Below are 15,857 nucleotides of genomic sequence, written 5' to 3' on the forward strand. Positions count from 1 at the left end.
CATTTCATGATGTTACAACAGATGCTCGAAGGTTTCACCATGAGACGCGATGCATACATGGCACCGACGCAGCATGGATTGGCAGACACGGTCGAACACACCTGGAGTTTCTTTGACAGTAGCAGCAGCACAGACGAGTCTCGCCACGAGATCCATTTCTGTCTCCACAGGCAATTCATACAGGATAGATTTCAGGACCCCCCACAGAAAGAAATCGAGTGTGGGGGCCAGGCAACGGATCCACCACAGCCAATCCATCGACACCCAAAACGCCTGTTCAAATGGTCACGAACACACCTTCCATAATGGGCAGGTGCCCCGTCATGTTGAAACCAAATGTTGCATCTCACATTTGCTGGAACATCGTCAAGAAACCCTGGCAGAACATGTTCAAGAAAGATCCGATATTTAGCGGAGTTCATGCGGGATGGTAACATGTATGGGCCGACTAAGCAGTCACCGACCATACCTGCCCACATTTATTGCGAAGCAATGTTGTGCCGCATGGGGGGGCACACCATGTGGGTTGTCGGGAGCCCACACATGAGCATTGTGCTGATTGAATAAGCCTCATCCGTGAACAAAACATAGGCTGGAAAATTCAAGTCTTGAACACTTTCTTGGAGAACCACTGCGCATTAGCCACATGTGCAGGATGATCTTGGGGGAGCAATAACTGAACCCTTTGGAGATGAAAGGGGTGTAAGGAATCGTCGTGCCAGACATGCTGTACACTGCAATGACACATGTGCTGGTAGTAGGATTATTCTGGACGGCATTCAACACACTTTCTTCCATGGCGGGAGTTTGGTCGAACGTGGTCTGCCCGCACTACTCCTATTCCCTGTAATGATCCATAATAGCATAAATTTTGATGCACACACACGAACAGATGGTGGTCCAGTACATGTCTGTCTGGGAAGCGTTCTCCATAAATTCGTTGAGCAGCTCGTCCATTGCCCTCTGCTAATCCATACACTATGCGCATGTCTGCCAGCTCACAGTTCGTATATCGAAGCATGCTCTTCGTGTGGCGACTACTGCTTGAATGAGTAAACCAGAAATTTTCCCTCTCGCGAACTGATGAACAGCGCCATGTACCGAGTTACGGTGACGTTTACTGTTATGGGTTCCTATGCGATTCACATTCCTTTAGATGTTACCTACCTTCCATAAGTGTTTGTACAATATTTTTGAGACACCCTGTGTGTGTATATGTATATATATATATATATATATATATATATATATAAAAAAGAAACTTTTCATGTTGCATACATGTGGCCCAGTAGGTTATTTTATTTTTTGAGAAGCAGTGTCTGCCACATGTGTGACACTATTACGGCATATATATGAAGGTTGTTTGTGATTAGTTTATTGCACACACGATGAGCGCTGCAATAAAACTAATTGCGATAAAATAAACTCTCAAACATCGCAAATAAGTTTGTCGGTATTGTTAGAGATTTTGCGAAAACAAGTTCGTTAGCACGCTGTATTATCCGCCATACTGTGTTATGTTTTTCCACAATTTTGTACAAGTGTGTTGTAAAAAAAAAAACTAAAAAGGAATGGCTAAAAGAAAATTACTAAAATAAGAGGAACTAAGAGAAATTGCCGGAATTTATAATTAAACTTCTCACAGGACACGCTGCTGTCGAATTATTTCAGAAGTTCAACTTTATCTGTTATAGACAATGTACGGTGTTTGCGCTTTACAATATGAGAGGCACTTCCTTTATGCATTGGAACCATGGCTGGGGCTAAATGTGAGCAGGTTATAATAATAATAAATGCAGAAAAATAAGTGGCAATGGCTTGCCAGTGTTTATGAGTTCGTGCCAACAGCTGATGCTGCAACCAACACCACCAAAACAGTAGTGGCAAGTCAGTGCATCGACCCGGGAAATTTGAAATTACGTCCCCGGAAATTACAGGGTAATACCATGGGCTGTGATCAGCAGCACTGATTACAGCCCATAGTATCCGAATTAGCGGTGGAACAGGATTACCGGTGGCTGGATTAGTGATGGTCAACCTGTAGTGACTGTAACAGGAGATCCAGCAAAAATAATCTGTTTTAATAACTGTTCTGAACGTCTTGAATTATAGATTTCTATCAGAAGATCCCTAGGTTGCAGTGTCTTAAACATTTTGGGATAACCGGAAATTTCCTCCATAATTTTCTGTACAAGAAATTGTGAAAAGTATGCTTAAAGGTTGAGTTCCCAGAAAATGAACCATCAAGAAGGATGGAACATCTTGTGAAACAGATGTCCTTTTTTCATCCTTTTCGGTTGAGAAGTCTCATTGCCTTTGTCATGGTTTCCAGATTAGAGTATGCTGGCTGTATTGGTGAAAAATTCTATACTCTTTTTGGTCCTCAGTGTTAATTTTTCTACTCAGGTTAACAACCCACCAAGGGAAGGCAAGAGTAATGCCATGAGTGGAAAAGCAGTGTAAGGTTAGTAAAAAAGAAAATAAAAAGGAAAGGTGACTTTCTTTCCTGACTTTGCTTATTACTTGTAAGGCTGAAGTTTAACTTTATATCAGAAAAGAATAGTAAGAATCCTCTAATCAGTTAAAAGTTTTAACTAAATAGATGATTCATTTCTAGGAAAGGCTTTGAAAATTACTTTGGAAAGATGCAGTTGGATTGCTTGGCACCAGGGACCACCAAATTACAAGGAAAGGTCAAGTAATTATGAAACAGTTCTCCAAGCATGTGTGATAGTGAAAAGAATCAAGACTATCAAACCCAAAACACTGATACTAAAATAACTGACACACACACACACACACACACACACACACACACACACACACACACACACACACACACACACACACACACACACACACACACACACACACACACACTATTAGTAAGTTATATCATATATATTTATAGTTATTACTGGGTTTGTTAATTTATTTATTACTGGATTAACCCAAAAATTCTGAAAAACACAACTTCCTCAAAGTCTATGTTGACTGGCGCCATTTGGAGAAGGAATATATACAAATACCACAATAGGAATATAAAACTGACCTTAATTGAAATTTCGCAAGATTATTTAATGAAAAAACTTTCGAGCCTACAGACCAGCAAGGCTCCTGGAGTTGATGGAATATACCCTATAATCTTAAGGGAGGCGGCAAGCGAGTGCATTGAACCATTGAGACTAATTATGCGAGCATCACTGGACTCTGGGGAGATTTCCTTGGACTGGAAAAGTGCAAATGTATCTCCCATACATAAGGGTGGCTCTAAAAGTGAAGTTGGAAATTATCGACCTGTCAGTCTGACTTCAGTAGTAGGGAAAATCATGGAGGCAATGATCAAGGGTGGAATTCAGGATCATTTGGATCGAATTGAAATTCTCAAGGATACTCAGCATGGTTTTGTAAAGGGAAAATCATGTTTAACAAATCTGGTTCGCTATTTCGAAAGGGTCACTCACGAGCTGGATTTAGGGAATAATTTCGACATTGTTTATTTAGATTTCAGCAAAGCTTTTGACTCAGTCCCACATGAGCGGTTGCTTTATAAGCTGGAACAGGTTGGAATCACTGGGAAAATCCTTAGATGGATAGAAGGATCCATCAGGGCAGGAGGCAGAGGGTTGTGATAAATGGCTATTCCTCAGATTGGGTTGATGTAAGAAGTGGGGTTCCCCAAGGATCAGTATTGGGACCACTGTTGTTTTTAATTTCCATAAACGACATTGATGAAGGATAGAGGGCATGATGTCTAAATTTGCAGATGATGTTAAAATTGGTGGAGTAGTTAATGATCACTGTCAAGCTGAGCTTCTTCAGAGAGACCTAGATAGACTTCAGGAATGGTCAGAAAAATGGCAGCTATGCTTTAATCCAACAAAGTGTAAGGTATTACACCTGGGAAACAGTAATCCCAAAATAACTTATTCACTTGGTGGAGTTCAACTAAACCCAGTACTGGAGGAAAGGGACTTGGATGTTACGATACGATCAGACATGAAATTCTCTGAGCATTGTAAACAGGTTGCAAGGAAGGCCCATGGTGTCCTATCGATGATTTATCGAACTTTTGCAAGTAGAGACAGGGACGTGATAAGCCCATTATATAAGGCTTATGTTAGACCACGCTTGGAATACTGTGTTCAAGTATGGAGACCGAACCTAAAGAAAGACATCGAGCTTCTTGAAAGGGTGCAAAGACGGGTAACTCGCCTGGTGAGATCTGCAAAAGGGCATCCTTATGAAGAAAGACTTCGAATATGTGGGTTGCAGAGTTTGGAAACTAGACACCTTAGAGGAGATTTGATTGAGGTATTTAAGGCTCCGAGAGGCATCAGTAAAATGAATGAGGACGAAATTTTCAAGATTATAAATGATGCTAGAACTAGGGGACACAAATTCAAGTTACGGGAGGGAAATGTTTAGATTGGACTGCAGGAAGTTTTATTTTAGCCAGCGAGTTATAAATTACTGGAATAAGTTGCCTTCATGGGTGGTAGAGGCTGACAGTTTGGGGAAATTCAAAGGTCATCTGGATAGTACTTTCGGGTAAGGGAAGCGCATAGGATGACAGGTTTAATTTCCTTTTTTTTTTTTTTATTAATTATTATTATTTAGTTATTTATTTTATTTTTTATCATTGTTTTCTTCGGATTTTTTTTTTTTTTTTTTCTTTTGGCTGGTGCAGCATAAGCCATAGGCTTTCTTGCACCATGCGGCCGTTACTAATACTAATAAATAAACACAATGCTCTCATACAACACGTGGCAATTTTAGTTATCTTAGCAGAGGATCAGAGGGACAAAAACTGGACTGAAATATAGACACAAAATATATCATCACTCTGAACATCTTATAGAATGTCCCTCAATTTTTTTTGACCATCAAATTAAAATAAGTTCTGGATTACTAAAACTGAACAAACTGGAATTTTGGAAAGTGCCCTTTGATGAACTTTGAAATGGTACTTTATGGAAAAATTTAATAAATCAAACTGTTTCATCAATATACATGCTTAATAATTAAACATTTTCACACCTGTTAAAAGTACATGTTCCAAAACAAATACTATGAATTATCACTTAAGTGTATAAGTATGTTGATACAAATCCTTACAGTTTTATTAATTCCTCCTCTTCTTCTTCCAAAGTCTTAGTTTCAACAAGGGGCAATTTTACAATAGGTTCAAAATGAACTTCTGGACTTGAAGGAACTTCTTCCTAGAAAAATAACCAATAATCGTATCACTTCTCTCAAGAAACATAAAATACTCCACAAAATAGCATCTATCAAATCATCCAGACTATGAGAGGGGTGGAGGTTTAAATTGAATGCCAGTTAATGTTATTGCTGGTTATTGTTATCAGCCACTTATTATACACAAAAATGAAAATCCAAAACAATTTAACATTATAATGCATACAAATACTGCTTTATGCAATAATACTGTCATTTATTATTTCTTTTTAAATTATGAAAAATATGCCTTGCAGGAAACCTAAAATATCATATTAAGTCACACATAATTTAGTAATTTTTTTGTATTTTCGCTAGCAAGCATTGCAATCTTTGGAAAAGGAATAATTTTAAGCACCTTAACTATGCAGATTTCTTTACCTAAATATTTAGGAAGCTAAACATCTACTATTTTTTTTTTTTTACTATTTTAGTAAATAAATTTGATGAATTTGAGATATTGCTCAAAACATCAAAGGCAGATATTGTGGGGATTTCAGAGACGTGGTGTCACACAGATATAAGGAATGCAGAACTGGAATTTGGAGAGTACAATGTCTACAGAAAGGATAGACAGGATAGGAAGGGAGGAGGGGTTATGCTATTAGTTAAGAAATACATAAAATCCAAGGAAGTGAAGCCAGTCAACATCACCGGATATTGCAGTGTCGAGTCAGTTTGGTGTGATATAAGCATTGGGAGATCAAAATTGAGAGTAGGAATGTGCTATAGGCCTAATGACTCTGATGAGTATAATAAGAAACTGTACAGGGAAATAGAGTGGGCCAGTAAATTACAGAGTCTTATAATGGAGGATTTTAATTCCCCAGATATTGACTGGAATTTGGGGGCTGGTCACTCACACACTAGCAAGGCTTTTGTGGATTTACTGGATGATTGTTTTCTACATCAGCATGTTCAGGAGGCAACTAGAGGGAGTAATACTCTTGATTTGATTATCGGTAGTGATTCTTCATGCATTAAGAATCTGCAGGTAAATGAACCACTAGGTGGCAGTGATCACAGTGCGCTCAAGTGGGATTTACTCAAAGAGGTAACTACCATTAGGGGAAAAGGGAAGGGTTATTGCTTTCGTAAAGACGACTACGATGGACTGAGACAGTATTTAAATTCTATACAGTGGGACCAACTGATGATGCTACCAACAGCAAATTCAAAATGGGAAGCATTCAAAGAACTTATCTTGGAAGCTACTAGGCTTTACATACCAACTAAGAAATATTGTTCAAGGTTTAGGCCTAAGTGGATGTCAGATGAACTAATGAGACATATGGCAGAGAAGAAAAATGCATGGGATACATACAATTTAACACGTGACACAGAAGCCTATGATAGATACAAGTTGATCTGTGACCAAGTTACAAAGGAGGTTAGGCAGGCGAAGGCAGATTACGAGATATCTTTGGCAAGGGATGCAAAGAAAAACAGCAAAGAGTTCTGTACTTATGTAAACCCTAGAAGGAAGGGGATGAATCAGATTGGTCCACTTGATATCGATGGGTCAACTGTTGATGATCCTGCTCAGGTAGCTAACAAACTAAATCAATATTTTGCATCGACATTCACACATGAGGAGTTATTCAGCAAGGGGAATGTCAGAGGTGTATTCAACTCTGGCAGTAAGCTAGAGAATCTTGTAATAACTGAGAGTAAAGTGGAGGAGAAATTGTTGAAGATAAATACAAGAAAGGCACCTGGGGTGGATGGGATCTATCCAGTTATATTAAAGGAAGCAGCAAAGGAAGTAAGCAAACCCTTAGCCATAATTATGAGAGCTTCCTGGGACTCAGGGGAAGTACCCATGGACTGGAGATGTTCAAATGTGACCCCAATTCACAAAGGAGGATCAAAGGGCGACACAAGTAATTATAGACCTGTTAGTTTAACTTCTGTTCCAGGAAAATTAATGGAGGCACTGGTTAAAGAAGCACTGCAGGATCATCTAGACAAGACTTCAGTTATAGCTCAAACACAGCATGGTTTTGCTAAGGGATGTCTTGCCTGACCAATTCGATTGGATACTATGATGCAGTCACAAAAGAACTGGATGCAGGGAATAACTATGATATTAGAAAGGCTTTTGATACATTGCAAATGGAAGACTGCTGCACAAATTGGAGCAGTGTGGCATTGGAGGCAAATTGCTGCTATGGATAAAGTGGTGGTTGAGAGGGAGAAGACAGAGAGTGGTAATCAATGGACACTGTTCATCGTGGACTAATGTTATTGGTGGAATCCCTCAGGGTTCAGTATTGGGTCCATTGTTGTTTTCTGTATTTATAAATAATATTGATGATGGTATATCAAGCTTAATGTCCAAGTTTGCAGACGATACGAAGGTTGGCAGGGTTGTCAAGGACACTACTGACACTATGCTACTGCAACAGGATCTGCAAAGGTTGAGCAGATGGGCTTCAAGGTGGCAAATGAAGTTTAACATTGACAAATGTAAAGTACTTCACATGGGAAACAGCAACCCCAGAGCAACGTATCAACTCTGTGGTACTACACTGACAGTGGTAGAGAATGAAAGGGACTTGGGGGTGGTTGTGCAGGCAGATATGAAGTTCTCTGAGCAGTGCAGACGGGCTGCAAGAGTAGCTCATGGAGTATTGTCAATGATATACAGGAATTTTTCCGGCAGGGATAAGGAGGTGATTATTCCATTGTATAAGGCAATGGTCAGGCCACACCTAGAGTACTGTATACAGGTCTGGAGGCCTCATTTCAGGAGGGATGTGGAGCTGCTGGAGTGAGTACAGAGAAGGGCAACAAGATTAGTGAATGGAACAAAGGGGTGCTCTTACAAAGAAAGGCTTAAGTTTTGCAAATTGCAGTGTCTGGAGTCTAGGCACCAGCGAGGTGATCTGATAGAGGTGTATAACGCCTTGAATGGTTTAAGCATGCTGAATGCTGATGGGATTCTTCCTCTAGCTCAGAATAATCACCTGAGAGGGCATAAATTCAAATTGAGGAAAGACAGATGTAGGATAGACGTGCGGAAATTTGCCTTTAGCCAGCAGGTGGTTGGTTGGTGGAACAGACTTCCATCCCTTATGGTGGAGGTTGATAGCCTAAATAAGTTTAAGGCTCAGCTGGGCAGGTATTTTGAACGAACAGAGTGGTGAAGTGGAAGTGGTTTTTTTTTTTTTTTTTTTTTTTGGCTGATGCTGCATAAGCTTGCTTTCTTGCATCAAATGCCTCTACTAATGTTAATGCTAATATTTTTCTAAAGTAAGTTTCTGAAAGTCACAATCAAAAACAATTTGCACTTTCTGGTTTATTGAGCTTTTCTGTTATTTAGTGCATCTAATTATAAACGGGTAGTAAAGTCGATCTTATTGTATTTGCAATAATACCAATAACTGCAGTTCTGTGGGTTTTTACGCTAATGTGTGAAATGTGTTTCCCCTTCACTGAAATCTTCAATCATATAAAAAACAAATTTTCAGAAAATTCTCTTCATTCCTATTTACTTATTTCGATGACAAAGGGAAAGAGACCAACAGAAAATGCAAGTGGTGGTAGTGCCAGGAAATGAAACAAAATTGATCTAGAAATGAAGATGAAAATGATTAAGAAGCACGAAATAGGACAACAAAGTTTGTCATCTATCGCAAGGGAATTGGGTCTCGCTGCTTCAACAGTGAATACCATTTTAAAGGACAGTGCACATATAAAAGAACCTGTCTAAGGATCAAAGCAATTAAGATCAACAGTGATCACAAAACAGTGTTCAGGTGCTATATCGAAGATGGAACAGCTGTTGATAATATGGATGGAAAATCAGATTTAGAAGCTAGTGCCCCTGAGTCTACTGACCATTCAAGCAAAAGCAACAAGTATTTATAAAGATATTAAGGATAAGCATAGTGAACTCCACCCCAAGTTTGTGGCAAGCAATTTTTTTTTGGTAGTTGTTGGCGCATAGGCTTCTGTGGCCATAATGCACCTCCCAAGGTTTTTGAAGTACACTGATCCAAGCCTGAGGCGGGAATCGAAAACCTGCAACCTTTGGGCTACCAGGTAGGCACTTTACCCACGCGGCTAGCCCAGTCGGCTGTGGCAAGCAATGGGTGGTTTAACAGGTTCAAGCATCGCACTGGTTTCCACAAGTTAAAGTACGTGGAGAAGTTGCCAGTGCCAATTCTGCAGCTGCAGAGAAATTTTGTGATGTGTTGGAAAGTTATTGACGGTGCCTATTCAATGCAGGAAATTTTTAACATTGACAAGACTGCTCTGTATTGGAAAAAAATGAAGGATTGAACATACATTGCTAAAGAGGAAAATAATGCCAGGTTTCAAGGAGTTAAAAGATAGGGCCACGCTCTTGCTTGGGACTAATGCAGTGGGAGGTTACAGATTAAAACCACTTTTTAATGCTACACAAGAAGTGTAGCATTTCCAGAATGGTACACTGCTTGTGTACCAGTCTGGAAATCCTTGTGCATTCAAGGGCATCGATAAAGCCACCTTACCCATGCATTTCCGATGGACCAGAGAGCATGGATAACAATATCTCTCTCTCTCTCTCTCTCTCTCTCTCTCTCTCTCTCTCTCTCTTAGAGGATTGAAATGCTGCTTCATTCCAGAGGTTGAAAAAACAATGACATTCCATTTAAGATTTTGCTTCTATTAGATAATGCTCCTGGACATCCTACACATCTAGATGATTTCAATTCAAATGTGAGAGTCATATTTCTACCGCCAAACATGAATTCACTCATCCAACCTATGGATCAGGGTGTTATTTCGAATTTAAAAGCATACTATTTATGCACAACATTTGCTCAGGCATTGTCTGCACTGGACGATGAGAAAAATTTTACACTAAGAGACTTTGAGTCTAATTTCCGCCCAGGCATTAATAAGGCCTGGGCAGTAATTTCTGCCCAGGCCTTATTAATGCCTGGGCAGAAATTACTAAGTTATTTAAATGGTGCATGGAAGAAAATATGCCTCGTATGTAAAAGGCTTCGAAGGATTTGAAAAAACGAATCATACGAAGAATTTACAGATAAGATTGTAAAGGATGCAGAACTACTTTAGTTGGAGGTGGAAGCCAAAGACATGGAGGAGTTATAGAGGAAGAAGAGAAGGAATTATCTACCAAAGAACTTATTGACTTGTAGGCAGCAATAGTGAAAGAACAAAATGCTGACGAAGCTAAAGGTGAACCAAATGTGGAGCTGAGACACTTCATCGCCAGAGATATGACAATGGCAATTTCGTGAAATTGCATCGGCAATGGCGAGTTTTGAGAAGATGGATCCTGACAGCGAACGATTCTTAAAAGTCAACCCTTAAAAGTTAAGGGTGAATGATGTGCTTGCTTGCTACAAAGAAATCTACAATGAAAAGAAAAAAAGTCACCGTCCAGTCATCCATTAATATGTTCTTTTGTAAGGTTGAGCGGCCAATCCCTTCTAAATCTCCACAGCGGGGTACTGATCAGCTGAAAACGTCAATTCTGGCAACGATGCTCGAGAGGCAAAACTTACTGATGTTATACCCGTCTCCTCTCTTTTTTTGTAATTTTATAATTTTTAAATTGCACGCTTTTGTAAAAAATTGAATAAATAATTCTATTTACATGTTCGTCGAACATTTCTTTTTTGATTCAATCAATTCAGCGAGCACAGTTGTGAGTGCTGCAGAAGCATGGGGGAAATTACGTAAGTCCGGGCATTCCTGTATAGGCATTCTGAGGCCCAACCAGTGTGAGCTGATATTGTGAAAAAGCCACAAGTTAGGGTTGAACTTCAACGGAATCTAGAATTTTGCTAGGATACAACACGAGGGAATTTATGTTGAGAGCCTTGTTAATCAATTCAGCCATGGAGAGATTGTGCAAGAATCAGGAGTAGAATTTTTCACATCATAGCCACCAGTGCTTGTGAACCAAGCTTTGGTGGTGAGTCACCTGACATGCAACCCTCAAAAATATGCACCCACATTAACCTTTAATCGTTGATTAAAAATATGAAATTTTGCTACCTTCCTATGTTTATTCAAACTTATACAGGAGATCATAATTTTTTTTTTTTTTTTTTTTGTTCAGAAATTGTATATGAACCTATCAGGTAACCAACCACCATTCACTGCAACAATTTGGCTTTTTACTCACAGAGTGATACAGTACCAGACAAGCACTGTTGCTGTGTTTGCTTATAGTTTCAGGTTACTTATCTACACTTCTCCCACTAGTTAAATAAACATCTACAGTCCTAGTTATTTTAAAAAGGATTTTATTTTCATCGTAAATACAGGAACATGAGACTGATATTCTCTGTAGAAGGCTGCTACACTGTGAGAAGCAAGATATGTAGTTTCAAACTTCATAGGCTGAACCTTGCAAATTTGAAATAAACATGAAAATGGAAGTAACTAATAGTACCAAATGGCTAATTTTTTTAATAATAATATTTATATACATAATAAGGAAAAATATAGGTGCATGTTTGAAATTTTGCATGGTTAACAGTCTTTTAAACTAGAAAATGGATTTTTTTTTGAGATTTTCAGCAGAATTAATTTTTATTTAGGTAAGAAATATTTAAAATAACACTTTTCCATATGAAGTATTTTAATTACACACAGAGACCAAAAATATATGAACCTTTATTCAGCATCAAATTGGGTGCACTGCCTTTGTTTCAAATAACAGCAAATATGTGGCATGGCTTGGATTCTATAAGGTGTTTTAGCATATTTTGGTCTAATTGTAATCATTCTATAATACATCTTTGTTGCTGAACAGCTCTCTCCAGCATATCAGTATTAGTATTAACAATGGCCACATGGTGCAAGGAAGCCTTTGGCTTATGCTGCACCAGCAAAAAAAAAATAAATAAATAAATAATAATTAAAATAAAATAACAAAAAAAAAAAAGATAAGATAAAAGGAAATAGACAACCTCTCTCTTTCTCTTTCTCTCTCTCTCTCATGTCTTTCTTTAGGTTCAGTCTCCATATTTGAACACAGTATTCAGTGTGGTCTAACAATAGCCTTATATAACGGGATTATGACGTCCTTATCATTACTTGCAATTGTCTGATAAATCATCAATAGGACGCCGTGGCAACCAGTCTCTACAACGCTCGGAGAACTTCATGTCTGACTGTATCATAATACCCAAGTCCCTTTCCTCCACTACTGGCATTAGTTCAACTCCACCAAGTGTATAAGTTATTTTGGGGTTACTGTTCCCCAGGTGCAATACCTTACGCTTTACTGGATTAAAGCATAGCTGCCATTTTTCTGACCATTCCTGAAGTCTATCTAGATTACTCTGAAGAATGCTTGGCAGTGATCAATTAACTACTCTACCAATCTTTACATCATCTGCAAATTTAGACATTGTGCTCTCTATCCCTTCGTTGATGTAATTTATCAAAATCAACACTGATCCTAATACTGACAATTGGGGAACGCCACTTTTTATAACAACCCAATCTGAGGAATAACCATTTATCACAACCCTCTGCCTCCTGCCCTGAAGCCATCCAGCTATCTATCTAAGGATTTTTTCCTGTGATTCCAACCTGTTCCAGCTTATAAAGTAACCACTCATGTGGGACTGAGTTTTGCTGAAATACAAATAAACAATGTTGAAATTATTCCCTAAGTCCAGCTCTTGAGTGACCCTGTCAATATAACTAACCATATTAGTTAAACATGATTATCCCTGTACAAAACTATGCTGAATATCCTTCAGAATTCAATTTCTATCTAAATCAGCAATTCCCAACATGGACGGTAGCACTCACAGGAGGGGCGGGGGTGCTTCGTGACTACAAACTTTGGGGGCATTTGGGTTCATTAGGGGGTGTTGACATTTGGCAGTCTGATGTGACAGTTGAAGCATTTAAGTTTAATTTTATTTAATACACATTTTTCAACTGTTTTGTCCCCAGTTAGAATGCATTTAATGGTCTCAACACTATAAATAGTGTGCTCTTTAGTAAAGAAATTCTGATAGTGGTCAGTGTCATATCAAAGAGTGAGAATATTAGCCATGCCCTAGCACTAGGTAATGTTCCAATGCTGTCTTGACTGCATCTGAACATGCAGTTTCAGGGTGATAATTTCAATTTAGTTGAGGCAAAAACTGCGATATCTACTTTCATCATGAAGTTGGAGTTTAAACATAACATTGGCGGAAGAATTTTTTTGCAGTTTCCTACCTGAGCAGCATAAAAACATCCTATTTAGACTGAGTTGGAAGAATATTGCTTACATCTGCAATCACTGAAAAGTGACTTTGAGAATCAATAATGAAGAATCACTTTAGAGATTTGATTGATTTGGAAATACCTGTCTGGGTAACAAATCCATTCATTTGCAAAGCAGAAGACCAAGAATTTAGTTCACAAGAAGAAATTGAGTTCAAAATGATGAAGAATCGAAGCAAATCTTCAACAACAGAGGACATCAAATCATGGCTAAAACATTGTGTGAAATTTCCTGTTCTATGGAGAAAAGCAAAACTTCTTTATACTGCCTTTCCATCTTATCTCATCAAAAGAGCATTTAGTGCAGTGAATCACATACTAGTGAAGAACAGAAACTGTTTGATATTGTTAGTCATGGTGGCTTAAGACTATTACTATCCAAGATATTGTGAAGTTAGCCAAAACTCAAGCTCAAAGATCACACTAGTATTTTATAATAAATTATACTAAGAATTCAAAATGCAATCTAAGTGCAAAAAAAAAAAAAAAAAGCATGATAAAAACAATCAGTAATAATCATTGAAAATACCTTTTATGCATTACTCATATTTTAAGGAAAGAATAGGAAGCATTGGCATATACTTAGTCTGAGTTGGGCATTGGACAGAAAAAGAGGGCATTGGACAGAAAAAGGTTGGGTAATGCTGATCTAAATGATCCTGAATTCCGCCCTTGGTCATTGTCTCCATGATTTTCCTTGCAACTGAAGTTAGACTAGCCAGCCAGTAATTTTCCACTTCACTCTTAGAACTGCCTTTATGTATTGGAGACACATTGGCACTTGTCCAATCCAATGGAATCACTCCCAAGTCTGGTGACGCTCTCATAATTAGCCTCAATGGTTCAATGCACACTTGCTGCCTCCCTTAGACTTTCGAGCCTTCGGACCAGTAAGGCCCCTGGGGCCTTACTATTCCGAAGGCTCGAAAATTTTCATTAAATAAACACGAGATTTTCTTCTTGCAAATTACGCTAAGCTATATCTGCGATCTATAAACATGAGATTATTTCAACATCATTAATTACATTTTTTTTTTAAACTTCACTCCCATAATTTCTCATTGACATAAAATTTTTTTCTTCTGTTTCTTTTTTCTTCATTACATAAGGGTCTGACCTTGTTAGTCCTCTTCTTTGCATTTATTTATGTGAAGAATCCCTTATCCATCTTCTTTGATCTCTTTGCCAGTGATTTCTGATAATCTGCCTTTGCCAGCCTAACCTTTTCTGTGGCACTATTACAGATCAATCTGTAGCTGTTATAGGCTTCAGTACTTTTTATTGTTCTGTAAATTTTCCATGCTGTCTTTTTCTGCTCAAGTAATCTGGCAACTTCATTATTCATTCAACTTGGAATCCTACTTGTGAAGTGTTTTTTAATGGTATATAAGCATTCAAGGCTTCTGTGATTAATGTTTTAAAGATATACCATAATTCAATTGTATTTACTCTCTGTAAGATATATACCCAGTTAATAGAGGCCATGTAGCACCAAAAGCCATGGCCTCTATTAACTGGGTATATATCTTACAGATATATACCTATAACTCATTCCTTTACTTATAACCCATTCCTTTGCCTTTAACTACTGCTACGTCTCTCTTCATTGTCCACCTTAGAACTGGTTGATCACTTCCTACTACTGATTCCTGTACTGTTGGCCCTATTATGTCATCTGGTTCAAGGGTGATGAGGACTAGATGAGGATTCTGGTTTTCCCTAGTACTTTCCCTGACATGTTGATACAAATAGCAATCATCTAGTTTATTTAAAAATTTTGTCCCACATGGAGTTTCCTTCCCATTTGCTCCACTCAATTAGAGGCAAATTAAAATAACCTCTAATAAGACATTCACGCTTACTTGCCCATTACAACTGCATGTAGAGGCTCTCATCGTAATCTTCACAATCACCTGGCTTATAGATTACTCTCACCTCTCATTATACTTTTGCTTCCAACAATCTCACAATATACAGTCACCTTCAGGCTGCTTTTCATAAGAAGCATGACCCCACCGCCCCTTCTACCTTCCCTATCCTTCCTAAATATATTATACATACCATACTGAAACTCATCGCCTATCTCCAGGTGGCACCATGTTTTTACAAACAAGCCCTATTATGTCAGCATTATTTGTCCTAACCAGCAGTTCAAATTCACTAATTTTATTGACAACACTTCTGACATTACTGTATAACTTAGTTAACTACACTGCCACACTCCTTAAAGTTATTTAAGCTCGCTTCCCTGGCATTAGCTGCCCACTCATTTGAAACCTTTCTGTCCTCAGAACATCTTGCTGCTATGTTCTATTGCAGCAAGAAACAAGAATTCTTGAGGTATGTGCAAGCATTACTTTGAC

General features: G+C 38.3%; 1 protein-coding gene across 1 annotated transcript in view; it reads right to left on the reverse strand.

Annotated features, from left to right (window-relative positions):
- Positions 1 to 15,857, reverse strand: part of LOC150085766 (ran-specific GTPase-activating protein-like) — a 130,125-nt gene that overhangs the window by 103,796 nt on the left and 10,472 nt on the right. Inside the window, exon 2 of the mRNA XM_090373471.1 lies at positions 5,119 to 5,222. Within this exon, the coding sequence (XP_090229597.1) occupies positions 5,119 to 5,222 (104 nt within the window). The remainder of the gene's footprint in view (positions 1 to 5,118; positions 5,223 to 15,857) is intronic.

Source organism: Mastigoproctus giganteus, chromosome 5, assembly GCF_048544385.1.
Source record: "Mastigoproctus giganteus isolate SK-2022 chromosome 5, ASM4854438v1, whole genome shotgun sequence".
NCBI lineage: Eukaryota > Metazoa > Arthropoda > Arachnida > Uropygi > Thelyphonidae > Mastigoproctus > Mastigoproctus giganteus.